Source organism: Myodes glareolus, chromosome X, assembly GCF_982192425.1.
Source record: "Myodes glareolus chromosome X, mMyoGla1.1, whole genome shotgun sequence".
Taxonomy (NCBI): Eukaryota; Metazoa; Chordata; class Mammalia; order Rodentia; family Cricetidae; genus Myodes; species Myodes glareolus.
In genome coordinates, this window is record NC_142053.1 from 120073849 (window position 1) to 120101731 (window position 27883).

General features: G+C 38.5%; 1 protein-coding gene across 1 annotated transcript in view; it reads left to right on the forward strand.

Annotated features, from left to right (window-relative positions):
• Phex (phosphate regulating endopeptidase X-linked) overlaps window positions 1-27110 on the forward strand; it is a 201294-nt gene extending 174184 nt beyond the window's left edge. Inside the window, exons 16-22 of the mRNA XM_048440730.3 lie at window positions 3889-3943; window positions 10247-10314; window positions 12266-12396; window positions 17518-17583; window positions 18837-18941; window positions 21317-21393; window positions 24248-27110. Of these exons, the coding sequence (XP_048296687.1) occupies window positions 3889-3943; window positions 10247-10314; window positions 12266-12396; window positions 17518-17583; window positions 18837-18941; window positions 21317-21393; window positions 24248-24350 (605 nt within the window). The 3' untranslated portion in view covers window positions 24351-27110. The remainder of the gene's footprint in view (window positions 1-3888; window positions 3944-10246; window positions 10315-12265; window positions 12397-17517; window positions 17584-18836; window positions 18942-21316; window positions 21394-24247) is intronic.
• Window positions 27111-27883: the final 773 nt, after the last annotated feature.

A 27883-nucleotide genomic window follows, 5' to 3' on the forward strand; every position in this document is an offset into this window, starting at 1 on the left:
GGTGTCCCTATCATGGTCTTGGATCCTTTGCTCATATTATTGTTCCTCCCTCTTTTGACTGGACTTTGGGAACTCAACCTTGTGCTCTGCTGTGGGTCTCTGCCTCTGCTTTCATCAGTTACAGCATGAAGGTTCTATGATGTCATTTCAGATAGTCATCAATCTGACTACAGGGCAAGGCCAGTTCAGGTACCCTCTTCACTATTGTTAGGGTCTTAGCTGGGGTCATCCTTGTGGATTCCCGGGAATTTCTCTAGTGCCAGGTTTCTTGCTAACCACATAATGGCTCCATCAATCAAAATATCTCTTTCCTTGTTCTCCATCTATGTCCTTCCTCCATCTTGACCATCGTGTTCCCTCAAGTTCTCTTTCCCTCTTCCCTTCTCCCCTCAAGAGTTATCGTGTAGTGGTAGAAGAGTTATCTGAAGTTGACAGTTTTGACAGAAGATGTGGCAGGTGTGGCTTTTAAAGTACAAAGTGACGGAACGTAGTTGAGCATGCCGAAGTGTGTGGACCTGAGCGCTTTGTGAACTCCCAGGTAGCTCGGCACAGGTGGCTTCTGCTTTGCGCAGGAACGGCGGTGTGCACAAGCAAAAATGCAAAACCGGAGCTCGTCTCGGAATTGCCCCACTCTGTCTGCTGTGTTGGGAAAAAATTGTCTTTTCACTAATAAAACACAGTCTGTTAGAGTAGAATTGAAACCATACATGTGTTCATATATCTATCCATTATATATACTATATAGGAATGTCATACACTGTACCAAATGTCATGTTTCTCCTTAGTTTATTATCTCTTAGAATTCTCAAAACATCACAGAGATTTAGTCCTTTAAAAAATGCTTGCAACAACTTACCCTCCTACCATACTTCTTACAAAGTAATCTTTTCCAACCCACCGCCCCCCCCCCACACCCAGTGTGAGGAATGCTTCCCATAAATACACTGATTTTAAAAAGGGAACTTTAAAAGTCTGGAACAGGTGATGAGTGGTTCTGCAATGGGGAAACACGGAAATAGAATGAGTCTGTGAGAAAACAGAACAGACACCTATTGAGAGAGAGAGAGAGAGAGAGAGAGAGAGAGAGAGAGAGAGAGAGAGAGAGAGAGAAAGTATTCCCTTTTCATTTATTTATTTCTCACTTCCACCTTTGCTAATACAACTTATCCACTTTATAAGATAAGATATTGAATTGACCCTGTTGGGATTTCCATCTATCATTCTTGCTAGTTGACATCTCCAAAAAAATGCAGCTTACACTGTTTAATCCATTCACTTCAGCAAAACATGCCTAAGGGCATCAGATTCTTCTGTTTATCACTATTGGGTTTCAAGGCCCTGACAAGTTGAGAAGATAGAGCTGATCAGGCTGATGTGGCGGCCTGGGCCCTGGAGACTGGGGCCCCGAAGACACCAAAGCCACAGCAGTGGAGGCTTATGCAGGTGTCAGATGTTTTCCTGTGACAAGGTTGGCGGTGGACATAACTGCTTCCAGCTGGGCACATTACCAGGCAGGAAAGCCATAATGACTGAATAATTAAATCACATTGGCTTAGGATTATTGTTCTTATTAGAAAAATATCATTGCTTTGGGGTGATTTATTATGTGAAGTGGAATTTTCATATAAACACTGTGATTTGCATTTATATATAATATATTTTCATTTATATTTATCAGAATAGTTTACTAAAATCAAATTTTCAAAAAAAGAGGATGGGCTATCAATGTAAAGATGCCAAAGATGTTTAAGGGAATGTAAAAATTTTAAAGATTAAAGTAACATTGCCCCTTGAAATTCAAACATATTTGCTGTGTTTTTCTTTATTTGAAAGCAGCATTTGAAAGCATTAACTGGCTCCATTTCTGTTTTGCAATTAGGTTTATGCACCTTGAAACCTCAGTCTGGTATTATTAATAAAAGACACAGAATATAAGAGTTTTATGAAATAAGTACTTCATCTCTAAATTCAAGACTTGCTTTCCTGCCTTCATTTCCCCTCGAAGTGTCCTGGCATGGAGGGGCGGTAGAAGGTTGAGCAGAGCGCAGAGGAGCATTTTAATTCATAAAAGAACACTTAGTCTCATGGGGCCCTGAGCAGCTGCTCTCAAGCAGACAAGGACATTGCAGAAGGTCTCTTTCCCTCTTTCCCCTTTTCTCCCTCTCCCTTCCTCTTTCCCAGCCTTTGAATTCCCAGCTGTAATGACTGTTAGCACAGCTCCAAGGATCAGCTCAGGGCACAGAATTTAGTAGGGACTTGGAAGGGCAAAGCCGACTGTTTCTTGCATTCTTCTATATCCAAGGCCAACTAACTAATTTCTGGGGCTTAGTGTAAAATGAAGATGTGCGGCCTCTTGTGCAGGAAACTGAACAAATGCTGCCATGAGGGCTAAAATGGAGAGTGTCCTCCTTTCTTTTGACTCATCAACAGTGTTTTTATTTGCCATTTACTGCTGTTCTTAGGAATGCTAAAGTTTTATGTCATTAGTATGAATTTTACCTTTTATCTTTGTATGCTCCAGTGCAAGTCTTGAATATAAATAGGATGACTTTTAACTTGTGTAAGGAATTTCTAAAATGACACACTTTGTATTCTGCAGTATGTACCTGGCATATTTTTTTAATCAGCAAGCTAGAAATACTACACATAACTAATTCAGTTATTTTTATGCTACTGTTGTTACTGCTACTATTACTACTACTACTAAGTTTACTACTTCATTCTTTTTGGTGGTATTAGTGATGCCCCTCCCTCCTCCAAATACTATGCAGCACTCTACCGTTGAGCTGTATCCTCGGCCTTTTATTCTTTATTTATTTATTTATTTATTGGGGTGTTTTTTTGAGACAAGTTTCTCTGTAGCTTTAGAGCCTGTCCTGGAACTAGCTCTTGTTGACCAGGCTGGCCTTGAACTCACAGAGATCTGCCTGCCTCTGCCTCCGGAGTGCTGGGATTAAAGGCCTGTGCCACCACCGTCTAGCTGGCCTTTTATTCTTAATCATTTATCTACCAGCACATTCCGCCTTTTCCTTAGTGATGAATAAGGAGAGACTAAAGGGTAAAGAAATGAGATATGTTTCCCTTTCCTTCTATGTTACCAATTTCAGTTTGAAAGTTTGGACAATATGGGGAAGTATGAAGGGACAATGAGATGGAGAACTATAATCATTCTGTTTCTTAGACGTAAATAACATTAACTTCTTTTAGTGATCTAAGCAAATTCTAGTTAACAGAGAAAGCATGGCCTCTCGAGGCTATCCAAATGGAGAACTGTTGAGTTCCTAGTAACACGAAACTATGCTGGTTAGGCTCTATCTTGCTAGACTCCCCTATGTGTGAAACAACTGAAATCTTGTACTCCTTGGGTGTGCAAAGGGCCCCCAGGAATAGCTGCTGTACACATCATGTGCACCTATTCTTTGCCTACACGTGCTTCATGATTGCCTTTGAACTCACATAGGAAACACAAGTTCAAGATTCAATTACAAAGACAGCCAAGGCAATGACAGTAAACTATCACATCGAATGTGTAACTACTCTTTATGTCTGTCATCTGTGGTGGCAATAGTGGGTATCTCAGGGACTGAGATCTCTGAACATCTGGGAAGCTGCTAGCTATCCTGCAGTCTATGGGTGCCATACGAAGGGGCCCACTTCCTAGTAGGCTGGGCTCTACTAATAGCTTATCTGTACAAATTGTCCTTGAAATGATTCTGAGTTTGCAAGGTGAATTAATATCACTTTTAAATAGATACCTTGGATGTGTGATGAATCCACAAGGAGTACAGTTTGGATGAGCTCTGGGCTGTAGTTGGTACCAGAATGTGGATATTGAATCATCTTCTCTGTATCCTTAACATTTTTGTTGTTTGCTTTCCATCATCTCAGGATTTCCAGCTGGTGAGCTGCAGAAGCCTTTCTTTTGGGGAACAGAATACCCTCGGTGAGTAAATTAGAAAGGAATCCAGTCCTTGACAAGTTAGCAAAGAAGAACTTGTCACTTTGGCCAATGACAGAATTGAAGCTATCTTCAAGTTCTAAGTGCTGTGAATAGACATCATGACATGGCAACTCTTGCAAAGGAAACCATTTAATGGGGGATGGCATGCAGTTCAGAGCTTTAGTCCATTAGTGTCATGGTAGTAAGCATAAGGGCATTCAGGCAGACATGGTGCTGGAGACGTAGTTGAGAGTTCCACATCCTGATCAGCAGGCAGCAGGAAGAGAGACACTGGGCCTGGCTTGAGCTTCTGAAACCTCAAAGCCTACCCACCAGTGACACATGCCCTCTAACAAGGCCATAATGTACTCCAAAAAAGTCATACCTATTAATAGTATAACTCCCTTTGGGAGCCATTTTCATCCAAACCACCACATTCCACTCCGTGGCCCCCATAGACTTGTAGTCATATCCTAATGTAAAATGCATTTAGTTCAACTTCGAAAGCTCCGATAGTTTGTCACTGTCTCAGCATTGTTTAAAAGTCCAAAGTTGAAAGTGTTCTCTGAAACTCATGGTAATCTTTTAAACAGTCAATTCCAAGTCAATGGTTATTCAGCCGTAAGAAGGCATTGGAGGTCTTATTAGTTTTCATTCGGTATTTGTTTTCTGATCCTTGTTCCCAGAGTATTTGACTAGATGGGAAAGTCAATTTTCTACACAGGATTTTCTTTTTCATTGCATTTAATCACTTGAAAGATCGCCGGGATAGAAGGAAATGGGCTAAAACCTTTCTGGGTGAAGAAACTGAAGAAAGGGGAGAAAGGTGCTTTATGGGATGGCAGAGGGTATCTTGGCTGCTCAAGTATACAAAGAGAAGCCATGTAAAAAAAGATTTTAGTTTCATATTGGAGGGCTCTGAATGTCTAGTGAGGAATTCATAGAAGGGACACGTCTGGACTTAGGGACAGCTGCTCGCAAACAGGCCATAGATGTATGTAATTCATACTTTCTCTATAGAGTGGAGTTTCCCATAATATTCCTTGTCAACAATACCATTATTTTCTTATATGCCTTTTTATGTTTTTGTAGTCCTTTAGTGCATGGAAAATTTCGTCTTGATTTTAGGAGTTGAGTCACTGGTGTTTGCACTTTGATATATGAGAACTTTTATATGATTGTATAGGCTAAATGACATAATACGATCAGAGAGTTATAATGGTTGTGTTTTAATTGGGCTTCCTCAGAAGCTGCCCCTGCCATGAGGGTGTAAATAGCTCTTTTGGAATGTGGTGCCCGGAAACCCCAGCAGAAGATGGGAAGGTGCCGCAGAGAGGGGAGGAAAATGACATGTGTCCTATGAGTCTATTATGGCTGGAAAAGTGAGCTAGCACTGAAACTATACAAGCATCGAAGCCTATCCTTGTATAATCCAACTTAGAGCTCACTAGGTTAAACTCAAGTTACATTCCTTTTTTGGAAGTTCTGGGAAATAAAGTATTTCCTTATCTTTTCTGACTTTTAGAGTGGGGTGTACATTACTTTGTCCATGGCCTTCTTCCTCATCTTAAAAATGTCAACGTAGCATTCCCTTTGACATAAATTTTTGCCTCTTCTTTTCTTAAAGACACTTTGGGGTTACTTTGGGCCCACCCAGATAATTCAGTTATCTCTGCCTTTTAAGGTCATCTAGTCAGCAGCCTTAATTCCATCTGCAACCCTAATTCATCTTTGTCATGTAACATACCACATTCACAGGTTCCAGGAATTAGCATCAGGGCACCTTGGGGAAGCTATTAGTCTGCTTGACACATGTGTGTTATAAAGTTAAGACACCATAATGGGCAACTGGAAATCAGTCTTGCTGGGGAACTACAGAACATGCTTCAAGATAAGGGGGCTAGGTTATCCGTCTTCTAGGCCCCATTCCAACAGTGATTTAGAGGTACTACCAGAGGGATTCCCTGGCAGTACCCACCGTATGCGAAGGAATCTCTGGTGGCTGGAGAAGCTACGTAGGCAGCTAGTTTTCAGTTGGCACTTAGAAACAGAGAGGCCGGTGCACTGAGACATGCTGTATGCTGAGGGAACGGAGGCAGGCAGCAATAGAGTCGACTGCAGGGAAGCGCTATTGTGGGTGAAAAATCAAGTTATTGAGTTTGTAACCCCTAGTCCTTAGCTGAACAGCTTTTTGCAATATTTAGGCATTTGGATTCTGTTTTTTCCCATGATTAAGATTAGAAATGTATACACTAAATTCATGAAATTAAACACTTAAGTAATTCTCTAAGATCGCTTCAGACTGAAAAACAAAAATCCTGGCATTCTTTGATTCTGCTTACCATAGATAATTTAATTGAGTTTCCAGTTGTTATATAACTTTAACTGAAAACTTGGAAATGTCTGGTTATGTTTGGAAGTCATTGATTCAGTGATTTGTTTATTTGGTTCAAGGACAGGGGATTTTTATAGAATCATACAAATCAGAAACTTAAGAATTCTTGTTAGTGTCTGCTAGAACTACCTCAGGTGGAGCCATAGTTGATACCTGAGTGAGCCACCCACTTTCTAGTACTAGACCACTTCAGTGAGTACCTGATAAACATCATTTGTGTACTTTGCGCTGGGAATATAGAAATGATAGCAATTACAGTTCAGTGAGCTTCCCATCTAGTTTCTCTTAGTTGATGGATAGCTACCAGAACCAAAGGAATAGGTTTCTGTTTGCTCAGCCTGCTGATTCTTGCCTTCCTGTGAGTATTTGTGTCTAATTGTGAGGTCAGAAACAAGCCAAATCATTTCCAAAGGCAAGAATTAGGAATGGAAATGACCTTCAGCAACACGACACAAAGGTGTTCCGTGAAATTATTGTCACCCTCTCTTCCGTCTTACTATCTTCACTTCCCAAGTCTATAAGAAACTTACTTGGATATGTTTAACCGGCTTGATGACTCTGCTTTCTATGTTTTGGGAAAATGCTGTTCTTTGGTTCATGACTGAAAAATAAGAACCTAGAAGAGGGATTGCAACATGGTTTAGCTGTTAAGAGCACAGGTTGCTCTTCCAGAGGATCTGGGTTGAATTCTCAGCATCCACACAGTGGTTCATAATTCCCCTTGTACATAGTATGCAGACATGTGCAGGCAAAACACTCATACAGATAAAATTACATCAATAGTCAAAAAAGAACTTGGCAATATTTGGATTTGGGGTTAGCATTTTTTTTTTTTTTATTTTTTGTGGCCTCAAAGTTGCCGGTCTGGAAGTTTCTATGTAAGTAAGGTTGGCATTGAACTTGTGATCTTGCCTTTCCCCCTAAATTACAGGATTACAGGAACTCTGTGTTTTGTCTTTTGGAAGGAAAATTAAGTGACAAATGCTTTTCTGTGTTTAGGGATATCAGCAAGTGTTCATCCCGTGACTGTACTGAACCAATCAATAGGTTGAAAGCACAGTTGAGAAACTTTAGAAAAATGTGTAGAAGAAACTTTTTATTTGGAGTTACCCTAAGAAGTAATAGGTTCCATTAGAGAAGTGAACTCCTAATCATTGGAAAGATGCAAACCGATATCTTACTACTTTTTGAAGATTTTACTGATTGGTTAGTTGGTTTGGGTTTTTTGAAACAGGCTCAAAATATAGCCCAGGCTGGTCTCACACTCCTACCAGTATCTCAAATGCAGTGCCAGGATTAGAAGCATCTGTTCCTATGTCCCACCTGAAAAATATTTTTGAGACACAATGTTACTAAGCTGTCCAGGCTAGCCTTTAACTTTTTATCCTATTCTCTCTGACTCCAAAGTAGATGATAGGACACTGAACAGGATTTTACAACTACATTCATCTCAGAGCTTTTCATGACTTTTAGATACCTGAGTAGGGTAACCCATATTTGATAACAGCCTGAGCTCATGGTGAGTCCAGACAGCAATATAAGTGTTGTATATTTGACAACAAATCTCATGTGTGTGTTAAAGCCGGCTCATAATGAGAGAAACTGAATAGGTAAAAAAAGTAACACTGTTACCTTCCCCTTTAGAACACCTTTTTGTTTGTTCGCTTTTCCAGGTGGTTTCTTTGTGTAGTTCTGGCTGGCCTTGAACTTAGAGATGCATCTGCCTCTCCCTTCCAAGTACTGGGAATAAGGGCGTGTATCACCACTCCCTCTGGCCAGAGGGCTCTATTTTTAAGGCAGAAAGTCTTCCAATATCTGCCTAGCCAGTCAGTTGTATTCTAAAAGGCACATGAGGATTTTTTATGGCATACTAAATTAAACAATTTCCATTGAAAACTAGAAAACATCAATGTAATATAAAACATTATCTAGTCATACAAAATTACTTTTTCTTTGTCTCTTGTTCAAGGGATTGTGTTTCTGTAACTGAAAATTGAGACTTACAATTATTCAATCGTTTTCTGGATTCCCTGTTTCCCTGGCAAATAAACTTTGGGAGCAGCCCTTCTTAAGGGATTTTTATTGCGGAGTACTTTCTGTATGTTCCCATTGTTCATCCCTTAAACTTAGCCAGTCAACAGCATTGGCTGAGGGCTGTGGAGGACTGAGAAATCTGGGAAATTGAAATGTTGCACGTCACACAGTGCTGGCTACTACTGCAAGAATTAGCACCACGTGAAATTACAAGTTTGTCCCACATAGGCTATGATAGCTCTATGATTGAAATGCATAATTTTACTCTTACGTCTTTAATGAAGGTTTGCAATGATGGAAAAACAGTAGGAAGCATTTTTTTCAAATGCAAATTACCTTGCAGGAAAGAAATAACAAAGGAAAGAATTGCCACCAAGGGGAAAAATTAAATCTCACAGCACTTCCTTGGGTATAGTTGAGACAAACAATTAGCATGTTAAGGATCATTACGTCCTGTAATAACATGTTGCTTCAAAAAATTCTGTTCTTTCCAGCTTTGGTCCTATCTGTTTGCTGGATGATGTTGATGTTACATGTCACGAGCCAACTGTGAAATATTTTTAGCATAATTACAAATCTTACAATAAAAGGTCTAAATTGTCTATAATTCTTACCTATAGGTTAACTGATTTAAACGATTTCCATATAAGACACACCCCTTACATGACATGGAAAGGCTGATTAATCATGAATTAAATCGCAGCTAATTTTCTTATTATTGTACTAAGAACAGAGAATTTAGTGGTAAATGACTAAGGGGAGGGCTTGGTCTTCATGGAGATTATGCTAGAAAGAACATTCTAGACGCGTGCATCTGAAAGGCTTATTGATTTCCTCAGCTCTTGTGTTTGGGCTGTGCTCCAGCTACCTACACTGTATAATAAAGCCCCGTCAACAGCCATTTTCTGCCTCACAATTCTATGATTTTGACAGGGGCTGCTCCACTGGGCAGAACTATTCAGGATGCCCTCCCTCCCACCTGCTCCTCTAATAGGTGGGGCCCAGTAGAGTCTTTTTTTTTTTTCCTTCAGAGTTCCTTACGTTTTGGAGTTTCTCCATCGCTTTTCCAGGCCCCTTTCCCTTCAACCAGGCAGTCAGATTCTTTCCATTATAGAAAGGTGGAAACTACAAGGCGTCTTAAGGTCTAGCTCCAGTAGCCTCTCTCGGCTCAGATTCAAGGGTAAGAAATCAGATCACATCTAGGTAGGAGAAGGGGCATTTGTATTTAAGGGTTGATGGAGTTGTTGGTGGCCGTCCTTATAGATAATCTACCATGTGCTTCTTCAGAAGTCAAGAGAAATAATATAACACTTTCCCCAAATCTGATCACGGCTTCCCAGTCTTAGCTATTCAGCTGTCAGCTTGTCTGTCATAGAAACAGAGAAACGTGACTAACTTCCAAACAGAAGGCTCCTTTTTAATCTCCGCTCTAGTCCTTTTCTATGACTACATTTAGAAAACAATTTGACTTCTACAATTATAGTGGCTTTGCCACAAATTTTCCAAAAGAAATAGTAGATTTACTGTTTTTAAGTCCTGTTTTAGGTGTTCATGAATACAAAATATCACTGCAACAGATATAGGACCCCAGATGTCTTACAGCTACAAAGGACTTTAGAAATCCCTCATTTCACTGAGTGGGACACCAAGACCCGTACAAGGTCACAGTGACAATGTTAGAATTTATACTGCTTTGTTTTCATTGGAAGTGCTTAGAGAATTTGGTTTATGCTTTTATGGGTATAATTGTTAGATACTTTTATTCTTACTGTTATTAGTAAACAGTTTATTATCTTGGCTTTTCACTAAAAGTTTAAAGAGTTATGTTCTCAGATTCATGCCTGTAATTTGCTCCAAATTGTCTATTTATGACATAGATCCCTGAGTTATGGTGCTATAGGAGTAATTGTTGGACATGAATTTACACATGGATTTGATAATAATGGTAAGTACTAGTTTATTTTACAAGCTGCTTCTTTTATAATAATGTTGATTGGGATGTGTTAATTGTTGTTATTATCTTTTCATAATGGCATCATCATAGACTGAAGATTATCCCAAGCAATGTGATTGCTGATTGAAAACTTTGCTCATGTTTTGCTGTGATAGCTTGCAATAAATAACTATTCCATTTGGTGATTAGGGTCAAATGAAAAAAGAAAGACTTTGTAGTTTCCATGAAATCACCTTTGCTTTTGGGTTGGGATTTCCAGGTCTCTGACAGTGGCTGCAGGAATCACACTGTGGCTTTCCTCCTTTGTCGTTTGTTTCCTTCTCGCCGTCCTATGTTGTTTTTCCTGATTGTACTTAATTAAGAAGTTAGCCTTGGGAACTCAGCTGCCTGATTGCTTTGTATAATTTCAAGTGCTTCTTTTCTATTTTTCTTTCTGTTGGCATATATTCAAAATTAATAATGTACACATATGCTCTGTATCCTGATGATATTTAAGCAAAAGGGAAAGGCAAGATAATAACAAACAACTAAAAATATCTCCTTTGAGAGTCATCATTTTTAAGTTTTTATGACATTTATTTCCTTGTGTGTGTTTGTGAGTGTAAGTGTATATAGATCAAGGGACAACTTGCAGGATTGCTTCTCTGGTTCCCATGTGTTTTGTTTTGGTTTGGTTTTGGTTTTTTGAGACAGGGTTTCTCTGTGTAAATGTTCTAGCTGTCCTGGAATTAGCCCTTGTAGACTAGACTTTTCTTGAACTCACAGAGATCCACCTGCCTCTGCCTCCTGCGTTCTGGGATTAAAGGCATGTGCCACCACTGCCTGGCTAAAAGAGAAGATTCTTAACTAAGAAACAAAGGCATACGGTACTCATTGGTCCCAAACCTTACTTCTAAGGTTTCTCCCATGGAATAGAATCTAATGATGGCAATTTCATCCTGTAAACAATACGTAGCACAGTGTATTGCACATATGAGTATATGCCCAGGAACTGATGACTGATGTGTTAGTGGATAGAGGACAGTGACGCCATTCTTGGGGGTAGTGTTAGTAGCAAGCAACCTTGCTGAAGAGCTTTGGGTTGGTCCAGTGGATGCTTTTGCCTAGGGTCCTTCCATGTAAGCCTTTTCTTACAAGTTCTCTCTTTGGAGCCTCTTGTGTAGGGGGTTTTCTGTGTAATTAAATTAAAACCATGCCTTTGATTCTAGCAATAACTTTGGAAATAGAAGAGTTATACCCAAATTGTTGATTGGAAGGCTGTCGATAACAAGAGGCCATGAAGCAAGAAAAACTAATTTTTCCCCTCCCCCAGTTACGTTCTAGAGATTTCTATTCCAGTTCCAAGTTCTCTTTTTAGAGCAACATTCCTCATCCAAGCAGGACAGATGGGTCTTCCATCCACACTAACGACTGTGAAATGAATCATCGCAGAGGGCTTATGTGTCTCTTTGCTCCTGGCAACTTAGTGGAAGCAGGTTGCTCTAGGGCTGAGTCAGGTTCTGTGGTCCTATGGTTTGGATGACTCATTGGGGCTATTCCTATGCATTATTTGGAATTTCACTGGTAGTGCTACTCCAGTTCCTTCTGCTTTTTGAATGAAGGAAACTCATTTTGCTTGCCAGAAAATGTTTCAGGTCAGAGGAGATGAAAACAAGGAATCCGAGATTGAATGAGACTGGTGCACGTGTTAAATTGATGGATCTCATTTTGAAAATGCCCTTCGTTCCTTTCAAGGAAAGAGCTCGTTCAATTCTGTGCCTCCCTTCCCTGGTTTCTACAATTAGTCCGTGACATTGGAGATGACATGGGAGCTGATCTCGGGGACAGCGTCCTGTGCTGTCAGGGCTGCTTTGGAAAGTCTGTTGAGGTGAAGGAAAGGCAAGAGGATGATTTAGCCTTCTAGAAAGTAACACAGATTTCTTGTAACTTTCCTTTTTGCTAGGCAGAAAATACGATAAAAATGGAAACCTTGATCCTTGGTGGTCTGTGGACTCAGAAGAAAAGTTTAAGGAAAAAACAAAGTGCATGATTAACCAGTATAGCAACTATTATTGGAAGAAAGCTGGCTTAAATGTGAGTACAGCTGTGGTTGTTGTTGGTGGTGGGGCACCTTGTGGGCCATTTTTCCTCATTTAGACATTAGCTCGCTTTAGACCATTGGTTCTCCAAGTATGCTTCTGGGATCCACAACATCTGTGTTCCCTGGGAACTTGTTAGAAATGCAAATCTTTGACTCCTGCCCAGACCTACTGAATCTCTAGGGCTGGAGTCTGGTACTGGGGAGTCTGTTATAAGCCCTCAGGTAGTTCTAGCAGATGGTTGCATTTGGAGAATCATAGGCCTACACATTAGTGACATCACAAATGTCCTAGCACAGATAAACAATATCATTCTTAAAATTCTCCTACATTGTTAGATTGAATTAACTGAGGTAATGTCTCATTATTTTGAGTCAAAGGGTCTGAGAATTAGATTAAGTTTTTAGTTATAGAAGTTTGAACAAAAGAAATATACTTTTGAAATGTTTATTTTGTGTCCTATGTATGTATATAGTTTTCTATGAAGACAAAATGCAATTGTATACATACTTTGAGAATGTGAGATTTTGTTTCTTTTATTTTTGCCTTTATCTTCATCACCTTTCCTTTTCTCTCTTGTCTTCTCTGCTTAAGGTCAGCATTAGTAGCCTTGATACACTTTCTCCTGCATTCAAGTGACCCTACACACACACAGCTTTAGTTAATTGCTTCCGGTGATGACCTAAGAATTCCTGGTGTGAATATACCATAACTTAGTCAGCTAACCTCTTACCCAGGGATATAATTTTCAGTTAAAAATGTCTATGCAATAAATACCTTATTGTGTATTATTTTTCCCTGTAGGACATATTTCTATTATCACCAGAATAAAATTGAGTATTTCTACAAATGATAGATTAAAGAATATATATCCATGGAGCCTTACTTTTCTTGTCAATTTATGAGGGCCTTTAAAGATAGCTGGGATGCTAAACTTCTGTTATTCACATTATATGTATCTCCCTGAAGTGTATTACTTATCCTTTAAGGTTTTATTTTCTGTAGTATCTTTTGACATACAAAATCAAAACATTTTCAAAATTTCAAGATACTGAATCTCTCTTAAAATTACCTTTTGTCTTTCTGTTCTGGCCTACAAAGATGTCTCCTCTACTCAGATTGTATAGGAAATAAGTCTTAGCTACCATTCTCTTGCTGTGGTAAGATACAACCAAGATACCTTACAAAATAAAGCATTTAATTTGGGCCTTAGAGTTTCAGAGTGTTAGAACCCATGACTACCATGGTGAGGAACATAGCAGCAGGTAAATAGGTGCTGGAGCAGTAATTGAGAGCATACATTGGTGTTGAGACAACAACTACAAGTCAGGAGAGAGAGAAAGAGGGAGGGAGGGAGGAAGGAGGAAGAGAGAGAGAGAGAGAGAGAGAGAGAGAGAGAGAGAGAGAGAGAGAGGCTATTCAAGCTAACTGGATGGGCTTTTGAAACCTCATAGCCCATCCCCCAGTGATATATCTCCTACAACAAGGTCACACTTCCCAATCTTTCCTGAACAGATCCATCAACTGGGAATAAGTATTCAAATATATGAGCACATTCAAATCATCATAGGAGCCTCTCATTTTTTTCCTGGGAAAGTTTTTTTTTTAATTTTCCTGATATTTTACATTTAAATGTTCATGAATGTGAAATTTATTTTTCTGTGGAGTTCAATAGGAGAGTTCACTTACTGTTAGAGTCTAGGTTCGAGTTTAGAATGGTATGACTCCAGAATCATTTCACATGTGTCCGTAGCATACTCTTGTTCTTTTATTTTCAGTTTATTTATTTATATGAATATATTCAAATACATTTATTTAGGTTGGTTCTTCAGCATCTATTTTGTTTGACCAAAGTGTAATGTAATTTTGAAAACATGTATCTTTGCCCCTAGGACAATCATTATAGAGCATATCTGTCTCAGTTTAAATTCATCCAACAATCAGAAAACAGCTTCAGTCTCATTCCCATGGAAGGGTTATGCGTATAGAGGGGCTGTGTGTGTGAGTGAGTGAGTGAGTGAGTGAGTGAGTGAGTGAGTGAGTGTGTGTTTATGTGTAGAAGGAGCAGTGAACCGCTTCCCGCAGCCTGGCTCCCAGCCGCCTGGCTAGCTAGCTTATATCCCGAAATAATTACACAGAAACTGTATTCATTTAAACACTGCCTGGCCCATTATTTCCAGCCTCTTATTGGCCAATTCTCACATCCTGATTAACCCATTTCTAATAATCTGTGTAGCATGACAAGGTGGTGGCTTACCGGGAAAGATTCAGCATGTCTGACCTGGCAGCTGGCTGCATGACTTCTGACTCATTGCCTTCTTCCCAGCATTCTGTTCTGTCTACTCTGCCTATCTAAGCTGCTGTCCTATCAGGCCAAGCAGTTTCTTTATTAACCAATGAGAGTAACACATAGACAGATGACCCTCCCACATCATTTATGTGTATGTGTTTCTTTTATGGACAGAAGTGGTCAGGCTTTATTCTCCAGGTCTTATTTGTAAGAGTCAGTTCCTCAGTGCCCAAATCGTTCTTAGCAGTGATTAGGGAAGAACTTAGATGGGCACCACAGATGCAGAATGTCAGTAGCTAGTGTGTCTGGAGACGTCAAACCTGGTGTCATATGCTCCACTGTGATGATTCAGAGTGTAAGGAGTTAAGAGGAACAGGGCTAGGCCAGAAGCTATAATTTAAATGTAATCTTTAGATAGAGAGAGAAAAGGAGATAGATTTAAGCATGAGAATATATAAATATAATAAGAAAAAATTGGGGATTTGAGAAGGCATGTGCCTCACACCAAAAGCTCCAGAGGAAGAGGTCTGCTTGGGTTTGAATACCTGATGAATGTGAGCATTTCTTTTTGATCATTCTGTCTTAGAGCAACTTCTTTATAAGCATAACCCAAGAAGGGGTTTCTTAGGTGAGTGAGTCATTGAGAAAGTAGTTTTATGAGAAACCTGCCATTGGCTCTGAGGGAAGCTGAGCCTTACTCTTGATTCTAAACAGTGTTCTGGAGAATGAATGTCATCCCAGAAATTATTCAGTGCAGGGGCAAGTGGTTGGGATCCCCACTAGCACATCAGTCATTGGAAGATGGGCTGTAGTACTCCCATAAGCTAAGGTTAGCAGTCACAGGGATGGCTGCAGAGTCTTGGTAGAGAAGGGGAACCACTGGATATTCCTGAAATCATATTTATACAAGTAACTTTCTATGAACTGAGCAGGTTATAATAGCAATTAGAGAAACAGAGGCTATGGTTTTGAGAAAGAGCAAAGTGGGGAGGGTATGGGAAGGGCTGGAAGGAGGAAAGGCTTATGACGTATTATATTTTAGTTTATACACACACACACACACACACACACACACACACACATATATATATATATATATATCATAAACTGCTTCGAAAATCAGATGCTTGTTTGTTAAACAAAGGTGTTGACAATAGTCCTTAGCTCATTAGAATGTAGAAAATGAATGAAGGCAGAGTCAGAATGGGTACTTTGGGAAACTAAAGCAAGGGATGGTGGGGGTTCTGGGTGATAACACTGACTCTTGTTTTCTTAAGATGTATTTTTATTTTTATTTGTTAACAATTGATACATCAATAGTTGGTCTAACTTAAATGTAAGTCTGTAGGATCCATGGCTTGGGAGTTGTATGCTAGTTTCCTGTTGCTGATGGAGCAAATTACTTAGTTGCTTAATACAGTACAATTTTATTCTCATAATATTCTCTATGTCAAAAGTGTGGCATAAGTCTCAGTGACCTAAAAGATAGGTATAGGCATGGATGTCTTCATTTGTAGAGGGTACTAGGGAAGAGTCTGTCTCCTGCATTTTTGAAATTTTTGAGGCTATATACTTTTCTTGGCTCACGACCCCTTCCTCCTTCAAAGCCAACAATGGCTGGTGTACCACTTTGGCATTCTCTTGTCTTCCTTTTCCTTTTGTAATTACATTGAGCTTATCTGGACAAACAAGGATAAGTCAATAAGGCAGACTCTCTCTCTCTCTCTCTCTCTCTCTCTCTCTCTCTTTCAATATCCTTGACTTAATCACATCTTAAAAGTCACTTTTTGTCATTGTAGGGTAACTCATTCCTGAAGGCCTGGGGATTTTGATGTAGATATCTTTAAGAAGCCACTATTGTGCCTACTATTATTCTGCCTACTATATGGGGGTTAGCAAAGCCTTAAGCTAGATAGTAAATACTAAACTGTCCTTGTAGCAAGCAAGCAAGAAAACACAGACTGTGTATGTTAGTGGGATTAGCTGTGATCTAGTAAAAGATGATTTATAGACATTGATATTTGAATTATATATAATTTTTAAATGTGTACAAGATATTGTTCTTTTGATTTTCTTTCAGTCATTGACAAGTGTAAAATCCAGACTAGATAAAAGCAAATGGAAGGTTGACTTTGGCTTGTGGGATGTATAAACGTTGACTTTCTATTCTAGCTCATTTATGGTTTTAAGACACAGTTGAGAAGAATGTCGCCCCATGCTTGACTGGGTGTTACACATATTTCAAACCTTGACCTTGTAGTCTGCACCACTTCTACTTGAGTTTTGTTCCCCAAGAGAACAACTTTCATTTTAATGTTTTGTAGAAATAGCTGAAGGTAAAATGGTAAGAGTTGGTGCAGAAATCTTGTTCCTGTGTGAATAGCAAATTTTTAGAGACATGGGGACAATGAGAAAGACTCAAAATATGTGAGTTAATCAGAGAAGTCATCTGAATATTGAAATTTCTATTTTTTCCTATTAAACCAGAGTCACTGAGAATATTGTTAGCATTTTGGGCTGGAGGGATAGCTCAATCGTTAAAAGCTAGGCTCACAATCAAAAACATTTTATTGGAGCTGGCTCAAGTGGCAAGAATAAAGAGGTGGTTGATGAAGTAATGCAGAGAGTAATAAGATAAAAACGTCTACGTTCAGAAGCCCCCTGCTGGGGTTAGTTTGCCATGTCACAACATATCATGTCTACTTCTGATTTACTGAATGTAATTTTCTCTTTAAAATATGACATATTTGGATCCTATAATATTTACATACCTTTTCGCTGAATGCTAGTTGAATGTGGAACACTTTCTTTTTTCCTTTCTTTCAGGTGAAGGGGAAGAGGACCTTGGGAGAAAATATTGCTGATAACGGAGGTCTGCGAGAGGCCTTTAGGGTACATACCACTGCATTTACTGAGCTTTAAAAACCGCATGTGGAAGCATGCATAGGTGCACTTCAGTGCATAGTGCCTACGTGGTGTTGAGGAGTACGACATTTTGGAGTCTCGAAAACACATTTGCATTTCTACATGAACCCTGTTATACTCGATAAATAGATAAATAGAACTGCATTTTTTTCTTTTAGAGTATTGAGTCATTCTAAATAATAATGGTTGTTAAAAATTGTAAATTTAAGATGTGGTTTACTGATAGTATACTCAGAATCATATTAAAGAATGCCACAGGACTCTCCTTGGGGCTAAGTTCATGTGAATTTTCTTGAAGTAAATCTTTCTCCATATCCTTCCTTATTTTATCATAAAGCCTCAAACTTCTAAGTTATGGCTGAAGGCTATTCATTCTCATACATCGGGCCAGTGAGAGTCCATAAGAGTGTTTGCATCATATCCCAGTGTGCAGTTAAGAAATAAACATAACGATAACATGGAAAGACTTGCATAAAACTGAATATATTTACTTTACAGACCAGGTTATAATTCTAAAGTATTATCTTTTCTATATTTTACTGAAGATAAAATTTCTTTTATTAAATAATGGTGAAAAAAGGTATGTTTTCTTGTCGAGAACATTAAAAATTTGACTTCACTCCAATTTATTGCTAAAGCAGTCGTGCATGGGGGTAAATTTGTTTGTCCCTCCTTGGAATGAGAAGGGCACCTTTTATTTTTATTATTTTTTTTTTTTTTAGTAAATTTTATTAAATTATAAAAGTTTCCATTTCCACCCCCCCTCCCAACACCCTCCCACTCCCCCTACTCCCCCTCCTCCTCCCTCTTCGTCCCACAGGGCAGTCAGGGTTTCCTGGAAGGGCACCTTTTAAATAGCAACTTAATATCTGACCACTAAGGCCCAGTTACTTTGTTATGTACAGGGTATAAGGCACCCTGTTGTTGACTTGCTTTTGATTTTCGATCAGAGTAGCACTCTGTAGTCCAGGCTGACCCCAACCTCATGGCAATGTCCCCGCCACAGTCTCCCAAATGCTGGGTGACAGATGTGTACCACCATGTTTGGTTAGCACAGGTGAAACGGCACTGGGTTGCATTTCCAGGTTTGTTTTCTTAAAGGGAAACCCAAAGGCGAATTTTCTACATGGCAAGGACGTTTATTTAATACTTTTGTGCTGAGTGGTGAAGAGGGAAGAGCTGTCATTGAGGAGACTCACCGGCTCTGCTTCCATCACCAGGCTTACAGGAAATGGGTAAATGACAGACGACAGGGAGTTGAAGAGCCTCTCCTACCAGGCATCACATTCACCAACAACCAGCTATTCTTCTTGAGTTATGCTCATGTGAGTAAACTGAGGGAAGGGCATAAACGATGAACTGGATGCCATTAACTTATGTCCTCACTCAAAGGTTTGGCAGAAAAGTTCACTGTGATAAGTGACAAAAGCCATTTAATCTTGTGCCATACTGGGTCAGCTATAAAAATAGTACCAAAAAAAGGACACCCTAGTTAGAATGGGCAAACAAGGCCAAATTAAGACTTATTGTTTGCTTTTATTTATAAATCATGTTTTGATTGGGAAAAGGCTACACTCTGTCACTTACATGTGGTCCATGGTTACTTTGTGTTACAGTGGCAGAGTTGAATTGTTGAAAAAGGGACTTTATGGTTTTTAAAAGTTCAAGTACTTATCATCAGTCTCTTTTCAGAAGAATTTCTGATCTAGCTCTGATCTAGATGACAAGATACAAGGGTCCATCTGTTCATACTACTTACATTCTAGTCTATAGTAACTCTTGTAAATGAAATAAAGTAATGGAGAAAGATGCTGTGATTAAAATGTCTGTGATGTTTTCAAATACAACTTTTTTTGTCAAATTGAAGCAATTTGGGGGTAAAAGAGTAATCCTATTTTTTTAAATCACCATTGAGAAATTTCTCTTTAAGTCCCTTCTTACAGAATGAAGAGATTTTTCACTCTTTTGTACAATGGAGTAAATCTATTTATATGGACTATGTTATTTTCTATCCTTGAAAAGTACTCAAGAACAGTGACAATGCAGCAGCTTTTCTGCCCTCTCTATCCCTGTAGTAGCTATGACCTTCTAATTTGTTTCTCATGCTTTTTTTTTAAAATGCATTTTTATACTTCTGGTTCTTTCAATGTCCATTTCTATTTATTTAGTAGCTGTTAATAGCCTTTAAAAAACTAATTTCTATTTTTTCTTTTCCTATATCCTTCTGTCAGATAAATCCTTCAAAACTATTGTTTTATTTTTCTGTCCAAGAGCAATGTTTAAACCTAGTTGTAACACTTAGGTCGGCTGATCAGTACTTCAGAAATCTGCCATGAACCTTTCTCTCCCCTGGTTACTCACTGATGCTCAACCAAGCTGAATGTTTTCCTCATCCCTTGATCATTTTTAAATTTCCATGTCCACTGAAATGTTTTCCTATATATTCATATATCCTAAAGGTGCTCATCCTTCAAGGTTATAGCATGTTTCGAGATACATTTCAAACCAGTATTAAGTAGATTATACCCCAGAAAGTAACAACACAGTAAAAGCATATTTCTTCTTCTTGCTCCATGTCCAGCCTGTGTCATCAGTGAGGTTCTGCCCATAGTTTTCTTGATGTGTACTTTCATGAACACTAACCAGTGTAAAAGAAATATGAGGAACTCTGGGCTGGCCTTTTTTATTTGGTGTGAGTGCATTTTAGTGTTGGTGTGTATGTGTGTGTGTGTGTGCTTGTGGTGTGTGTACTTATGAGTGTGTATGTATGCATGTGTGTATGGAGGCCAGAAGTTGATGTTGAATGTCTTTCCTTGGTTGTTTTTCACATTTATTTTTTGCTACATGTTTTTTTTTTTGTTGTTTTTTTTACTAAACCTCCAATTCATCAATTTGGCTATGCTGTTTGGCCAATGAACTCCACCTTTCTCTGTCACCTCTCCCTTTCCATTATCCAAGCTCTGGGGTTACAGGCACATGCCATCATGGCCAGCATTTTTACATAGGTTTTAGGGCTCTGAACACAGGTCTTTATGCTTGTACTAGACACATTACAGACAGAGTCATTACTCCGCCCCAATTGACTTCTAATGTTGCAAATTAAATTGGTCCTAAGAATATCAAAATTAATTACAAGTTTTCTTAAACTTTTCATCAGGAAATGGAATATATAATTTCTAATATTTAATGATTAGAACAAAGCAGATAGTCATCTCTAACTTCAAAGGATGTAGAGACATGTATTCTTATCTCAAGTCCAGACCAGGATGAGGCAAGGGAGACATCCAGGGACATCTATAATCAATATACCTCCTGATTATGCTAAACCATGGTGTGGTTCACTTAGTTTATTCATTAAAATGTATATGATTAAATTTGATAAGAGTTATTTAAAATATAAAATTAATAGGTTGAATACATTGTTCAATTCCTGGACACATGTGATTTTCTTGCTTTAAATCATTTGCCTGGAAACCTTCCTAATTTACTCAAATTGTGGAATTCACATTGATAAATCCTTCTGTTCCGGGGATTTGAATAATAGATGTTACTGTTGCTTAAAGTTTTATCTGATGCACTAAAAATGCTTGCTATCAATTAATTCCAAAATTATTCTTGAGTTGAAGTTGGATGAGTTACGAAAGTAAGAAATGTATGATTGGAGTAGAAGTATATTTACAGGGGTGTCTTTATCTTTTAGGTGAGGTGCAATTCCTACAGACCAGAAGCTGCCAGAGAACAAGTACAAATTGGTGCTCACAGTCCTCCACAATTTCGGTAAATTCACAAATGGGGGACAGCAGGTTTTAATGGTCTCTCCCCATTCTGTGCTTCCCGACCATACCAGTGTACTGCCAGATGGGAGCTATGAACAAAAGTCCACACAATAAAATAAATATATAATCTCCATTGTGTAGATAATGGAATCTAGCCAAACAGAAACTAAGCATCTCTTGTTTCATTAGTAGTAAGCTGGACTTCTCAGTGTCTTTTCAACTAAATTTCGGCTTAGTGTTACATCAAGTGAAGTTTCTATTTTTTTTATTGATTTTTATTGAGCTCTACATTTTTCTCTGCTCCCCTCCCTGCCTCTCCCCTCCAAGTGAAGTTTCATAATGGGGTTTCATCATTGTGATGCCTTAGAAATAATTGCAGTCCAAATCAGTTTTAATATCAAGATTCAGATATAGAATTAGAATTGCATGGGGCCAGAGGGATGATTTGGTGGCTAAGAGCATTGCTGTTCTTGTAGATGATTCAGGTTCAATTTCCAGCATCTATATGATGGCTCATAACAACCTGGAACCCAAATACCAGGAGATCTGAGTTCTTCTTCCAGTCTCCAAGGCCCCTAAACATGCACATTGTACACATACACACAATCAAATATTCATATATATGTTTACATAATTTGATTTTGGAAGTTGATAATCCATAGGTGCCATTAGTACATCAGATCACTGCTCAATAACAGGAGTATTGAATTGATCCAACCATCTATTTTAGCAGGGAGGTTTGGGCAGAAAATAAATTCAGAATGGATTGTATTATCTTAGAAGAGGATATGATCTGGTGAACTAGTCTGCTTACAATTCTAGAATTCTGGTTTACTCTGGTCTGTTTTCTCTTTAAAAGTATTCTCTGTGATAGCTCTTGTTTTTCCCCTTACTCTGTAAATTATCAAACATAAACAAATATGCCCCCATTCTCAAGACAAAGGAAGATATATGTGGTAATCTTAAGCAATTATAATTCATATCTAAAGCCAGAGACATTGCATATTGTTTTTCCTCTTGTATTACCCTTTGAAGCAATTGCTTATATACAAAAGAAAAAGATTAACAACTGTAATTTCAGAATGTATAAAATATTAAGTAAAAACAAAATTAAGGTTGATATTACTCATCCTTGACTAGGTTCTATGGCTTGAGAGAAATTTCCTACAGTAGAGGGTAGTTAATTATATAAAGAAATCCAAGAAACCATGCTAATTTATAGTTACTCTGCTTAGAATATATTATACCTGAATATCTTTATGTTTAATATTTAAATGAACCATTAGCATATCATAAGAAAGTCATCTAGGATTTCCTCTATATTTTAAAATCTTATTCCTAAAACCTTGCTTTAGAAATGCTTCAAAATCGACTATAAATTACCCACTAGCATAAAAATCTAATCACTGTGTTGGAACTTCTCCCCCACTGGGCTGAACTGTCATGCAGGCTGACAGTTTCTAATGGACTAAAATGTGCTCCCACTGAAAAATGCAGCAGATGAAACCACACAGTAGATTAATTGCTCAACAGATAAGTTTTAGAAACAAATTTTATTTTACTAGCTAGTTGACTGAAATGTTAGAGTTTTGCTAATAATTTCCAGAGTGTACTTCCTGATTATCAGCTCTATTCTATCTTTCACACCTGCCTAAGGTGACTCATACCCTGATTTATGAATCCCTACCCATACACCCCAACTAAGCCCAAGATGTTATGGAGATTTGCTGGATATAGGCCATTGCATTCATTCAGATGCCCTGAGGTAATAATGCCATTATGGAAGAAATAAAATGCTGAGTTAAATTTTAGTAAACCCTTTAAATATTCAGTTGAGTAAGAAATTGATGAGGGGGAGGTTTTGACCTGACTTGTTACTGATATCTGCAGTCAGTGTAGATTTTGAATGCAGAGAAAAAAATCACACAATGGAAATACCATTTCCAAAAGACAGTTACAATCAAAGGGCTGAGGAGGAATCTGCGGTCTTCCTTGCAGTCAGGAACTTGCAAATGTACCAGATTCTGGAGCTAAAACCCAGGTCAGAATGATTCTTCTGTAACAGCTAGATCCTATCTATTAGTTGATTCTTAGCCAAATTCTAGGTAGTGTGAATCTCCAAATTAGTAAGAATTTAGGGAAAGTGTTTTGGTACATTAAATGCATTGTTAAAAACTAATTAGAAATGCAGCAAGAGGGATGGCTTTCCTAATATTTTACTGAGAGGGAAAGTGCTAAAGATAAGGCTGTATGCAGGGGACATTTCATTCATATCGAGTTCAAGCACAGGTAGTACTGTAGTTTTGGGGAGGTCTTGGCAAGAGAGACAAAGGAACTAGAGTGCTTGAGATACCTTTCCTTGATCCCCAAATGGCAGTGACAGACACATCTGGAAAAAAAAATAGTGGTTTCTATGTTTATGATGTGTGCCCTTTGTACCAGCTATTGAAGTTTTAGAAACTAATCTCATTTTACTAATCAGTTGCCTGAAATGTTTTTTTGCTAATAATTTACAGAGTATACTTAATATCAGTTACATTCTATCCTTAACGCTTGTCAAAAGTAATTGTTTTCAAAAGCTAGAAAACAAAGTCTTGGAAATGATATAGTTGTGTAGGAATTTTAAGACTTGGAAGAGTACTAGGAGTTCTGGCCAGGCTTTGAGGAAACGTTGGTTTTCATTCTTGATGATATTAATTTCTTTTCTTAATTCTCTGAGCTTTAGCTGTCTTCCTTGTAAATGGATTAAATGCATGCAAAGATCCTTTTGTAGCAATGGACTGGCTGTTTTATCCTGAACCCGTGGGTGTGTATGAATTGAATAACAATGTACTTTTGTCATCTCTTATTTTCAGGGTCAATGGTGCTGTTAGCAACTTTGAAGAATTTCAGAAAGCTTTTAACTGTCCTCCGAATTCCACCATGAACAGAGGCATGAATTCCTGTCGACTCTGGTAGCTGGAGTGCTGGTTCCTACCATCCTGCCAGAGCTGAGGAATGCCAGTAGAGGTGGCAATGACAGACTCAGCACCTACTGTCTTCTGCCTTTATTTCTTTGAGAACTTTTATTTTTAATGCATTTTCATTATTTGGGTAGTTGACTTGCTTGGATCTAAACAGTATCTGTTCAAAGTCCTTGGGCTTATAAAATAATTCAAGAACTGAACCAAATATATTTCATGAGAAGGCCAAACCAATGAAAACAAATGTCAAACTATTTGGTTAAACTGGCATCCCTATTATCTGTTTTGGTTAGCCACAGTTCAGTGGCACATAGAATTCCAATCCCCAGCTTTGCAGGCGACCTGAGTTGAGTATATCCATTGAAAGGACCAGTCTCTGGAAACTGTCACCCTCATTATGTATCTCCTAATTCTGAACCAAGCAGACATTGAGAAAAGAATTTTCTGTTTCCATGTCAGGAACATATGGCTTTCATTTCCCTTTAGCACACCTATAAAAACACCATACTGAGGAGGGAGTAAAGGCTCTTTCATCTCAACCCACTTAATGGTACATCTCTGGAAAAGAAAATCCCTTTCAAAAACTTCTGGAATTAAGGCACTTTAGTCTATATGCATCCAATTTAAAAAAAATCCTGCCTAGATCTAAGGGGCACAAATTTACTCTTTAAGTGTTATGAAGGGTTTATCTTTAAAAAAGCAGTGCTGTATTTTGATCCGTAGTGCATTATTTTTTAAATTAACATCTTTAGTGTTGGTTAACTTAGTGTTAGTGTGTATGTATGTAGGATGAAATTGTTATCACATTTAAGAAAGTGTGTAGGATAAAACTGTAATGGCATTCAAGTGGCTACTTGGTATTTTTTGTTTAGTTTTAGCTTTATTTAGGATAGGCATTTCCCTACCCCCGTCACATCAGTCATTGTACATGGGGTGCTAGGTTAAGTGGGCCAATAGAAAACTTTCAAAAGCAAAATGACAAATTCAGATGAACCACAGGAGGTCATTTTGTATCCTTGTGACTTGTTATCCTTTTGCAAAAAAAAAAAAAAAAAAAAAAAGTAAATGTGAGCCACGTCCTTTTGTAACCATGGGAACTTCCGAAGGGAGGAAAATGGAAGGGCACCATCATGAGGAAAACAATTACACCGCATTAGTCTGAGGAGAGTGATTTTCCCCTTGACTTCCTCCTCTCTGAGTGGCTACACTTCTGAAGGGCAGCAGCCTTTTCCTTCCCTTAACCATGGTTTAATGTGACCTTGGTTTGTATTTCTAAAAGCAAATAGTATTATTTCAGGTGTTAGGAATATATGTTTTTTTTTCTCTGGTGTAAGCATTCTGATTTGATAATCTTCATTTTATTCCTGTACTTGGACACTTAAGAATAGCTCGTTTGTCATGCTTACATAAATAGTGCAATCCTTGTAGATTTCCTTTTTAAAAATTCCAAAGAAACATTCCTGCGGGTCAGAGAGGGTGTTTGATAAGACTATAGAATTGTAACTTTTGAAATGGTACTGGCGTTTGTGATTAGTTGGGGCTCTCCAACTTTCTGGATGGCAGGACTAGTGACTAATTTGGTACAACTTAGCTTATCAAGAGAAACAGAATCACTCCTAGTAGCCACACACATTTTCAAAAAGAACTAGCTTTCCAAATGGTTCTGTTTGACCCTCCAAATTACAGTATTGTTCTCCTGTGAGACTGATTTTGTAAAGAAATAGACACCAATTAAGTGGTAGAGAGAAGGTCAGACATACCTGGAGGGATGGAAGAAAAGCAGGGTAGCTAACCTAAGGAAAATAAGACAGAGTTTTGGTAATCCTTGCTAAACATGGCCACCGGAGGAGAGCCACAAAATCTTCAAAACTAATTATGGTAAATCAAATGGAAATTAAATATTGGCTCTCTGGCTAGGGCTGCAGCAACACACTGCTCTGACTCACAAAGCAGCTGTTCTGCATGTGGACTATTAACCGGGCATTTACAAGGTTTTATTTTTTATGTGTGGGAGATTTTCTTGTGTGAGTCAAGGATTTTGTGTATTTAAAGCTGCTAAAGCTGCCTTGTTTGGCCTTGCTGCCATTGTCTATAGTTTGGTGAGCGCTTCACCACGTGTCCAGCATAGGCCTCCTATTTCCACCCCCCTTTATGAGATGGATTCGGACATGGCTGATGCAAGCTCAGAATTCATAAATTATCCACATGCTTATTTAGTGCCTTACCTCAATGAAGCTTACAGCGCAGCCCATAAATTTTCTCTTATTTAGCCCTGGAGCATTGCTAAGAAGAAACTAAGAACCATGGCTTGCCAGATGGATGGTGCTCATGCCAGAGAAATGGGAAGGCTTAAAATTGCTTGTCAAATATTTCAGAGCCTGGAAAGATAGTCTTTGTGTTTTGGGTTTCTGACCTTTGGATTAACTTGCATCTCTTAGATTATCATCTTTATTAATATGTTTATTCAGCCTGTATTTCTAAAATTACTTAGTATTTGGTAGTCACCATCTGTGATATTTTGAACATAATGTCTCAGTTGCATCTTAAATTCTGAAAGAATATATGGTTGTTTCATAGAATAACATCCTCGTCAGCAGTGGCACTACCCTACTGTTCTGAAGAAAGTTGTTCTTGGATTGCGCATTTAAAGAACAAATCTATGTGGTCACCAGCAAACAAGTGGATGTGATTTTTTTCCCCGTGTGAAACAATGAGAATCATCATTGTAAGGACAATAAAACATTGGTTAAAGGGTTTCTGTTGCTCTCCTTTTTGCGAACAATTGCAATCTATTATATATGTGGATATTCAGGTCTGATTTAAAAGATACTTGCCAGAAAACTATGTCAACCACTACAACAATCTAAATTTCTTGCTTTGGGAGTGTAGGACTTGAATGCAGTGACTTTCTCTGTAGACAATGAGAGATGGTCATTACATACCTTCTAGAATATAAGTCAACAGGTGTAGTTTATTTCCTTTGCAATAATATTCCTGCTGAGGGAAAGAGAGACCTCCGAGGTGGGGCTGGTCTCACAAAAGTAACAATGCACAAGACCATCGCTAGCAGAGCAAAGAATCTCTATGTGCTGTCACTGTGCTTTAATAATAAAGGCAATTTGTAGCCATTCATCCAGCACATGGTAACTGAGCATCCATTCTACTGAAATCCCCAAGCCAGCTATATTGAGGTGGATAATATGCAGTCTCTGGCTTCAATGGGCTGTCTGGTTTAACAGGGATATGGAGATTGTTAACTGTAGTGTTGAATAGCATCTGATGGTGTGTAAGTACCTTGGGGTATGGTTTGGGACACAGGTAAAAAAAAATTTCAGCCAGCTCTCCTATGGTGTACATTATCAGTCCACTCTCTGTCAAGATCCTAGCAAATTCCTTTGACAAGAGGCCCTAACTCACCTTCTGTGTACTTTGGTTCCTAATTGGCTATAGTTCTCTAGATACATACCTTCCTGCACGTGGGGCTTATTTGGCCAGCCCACTTTCAGTGAACTGTCATTTCCTGGTGCC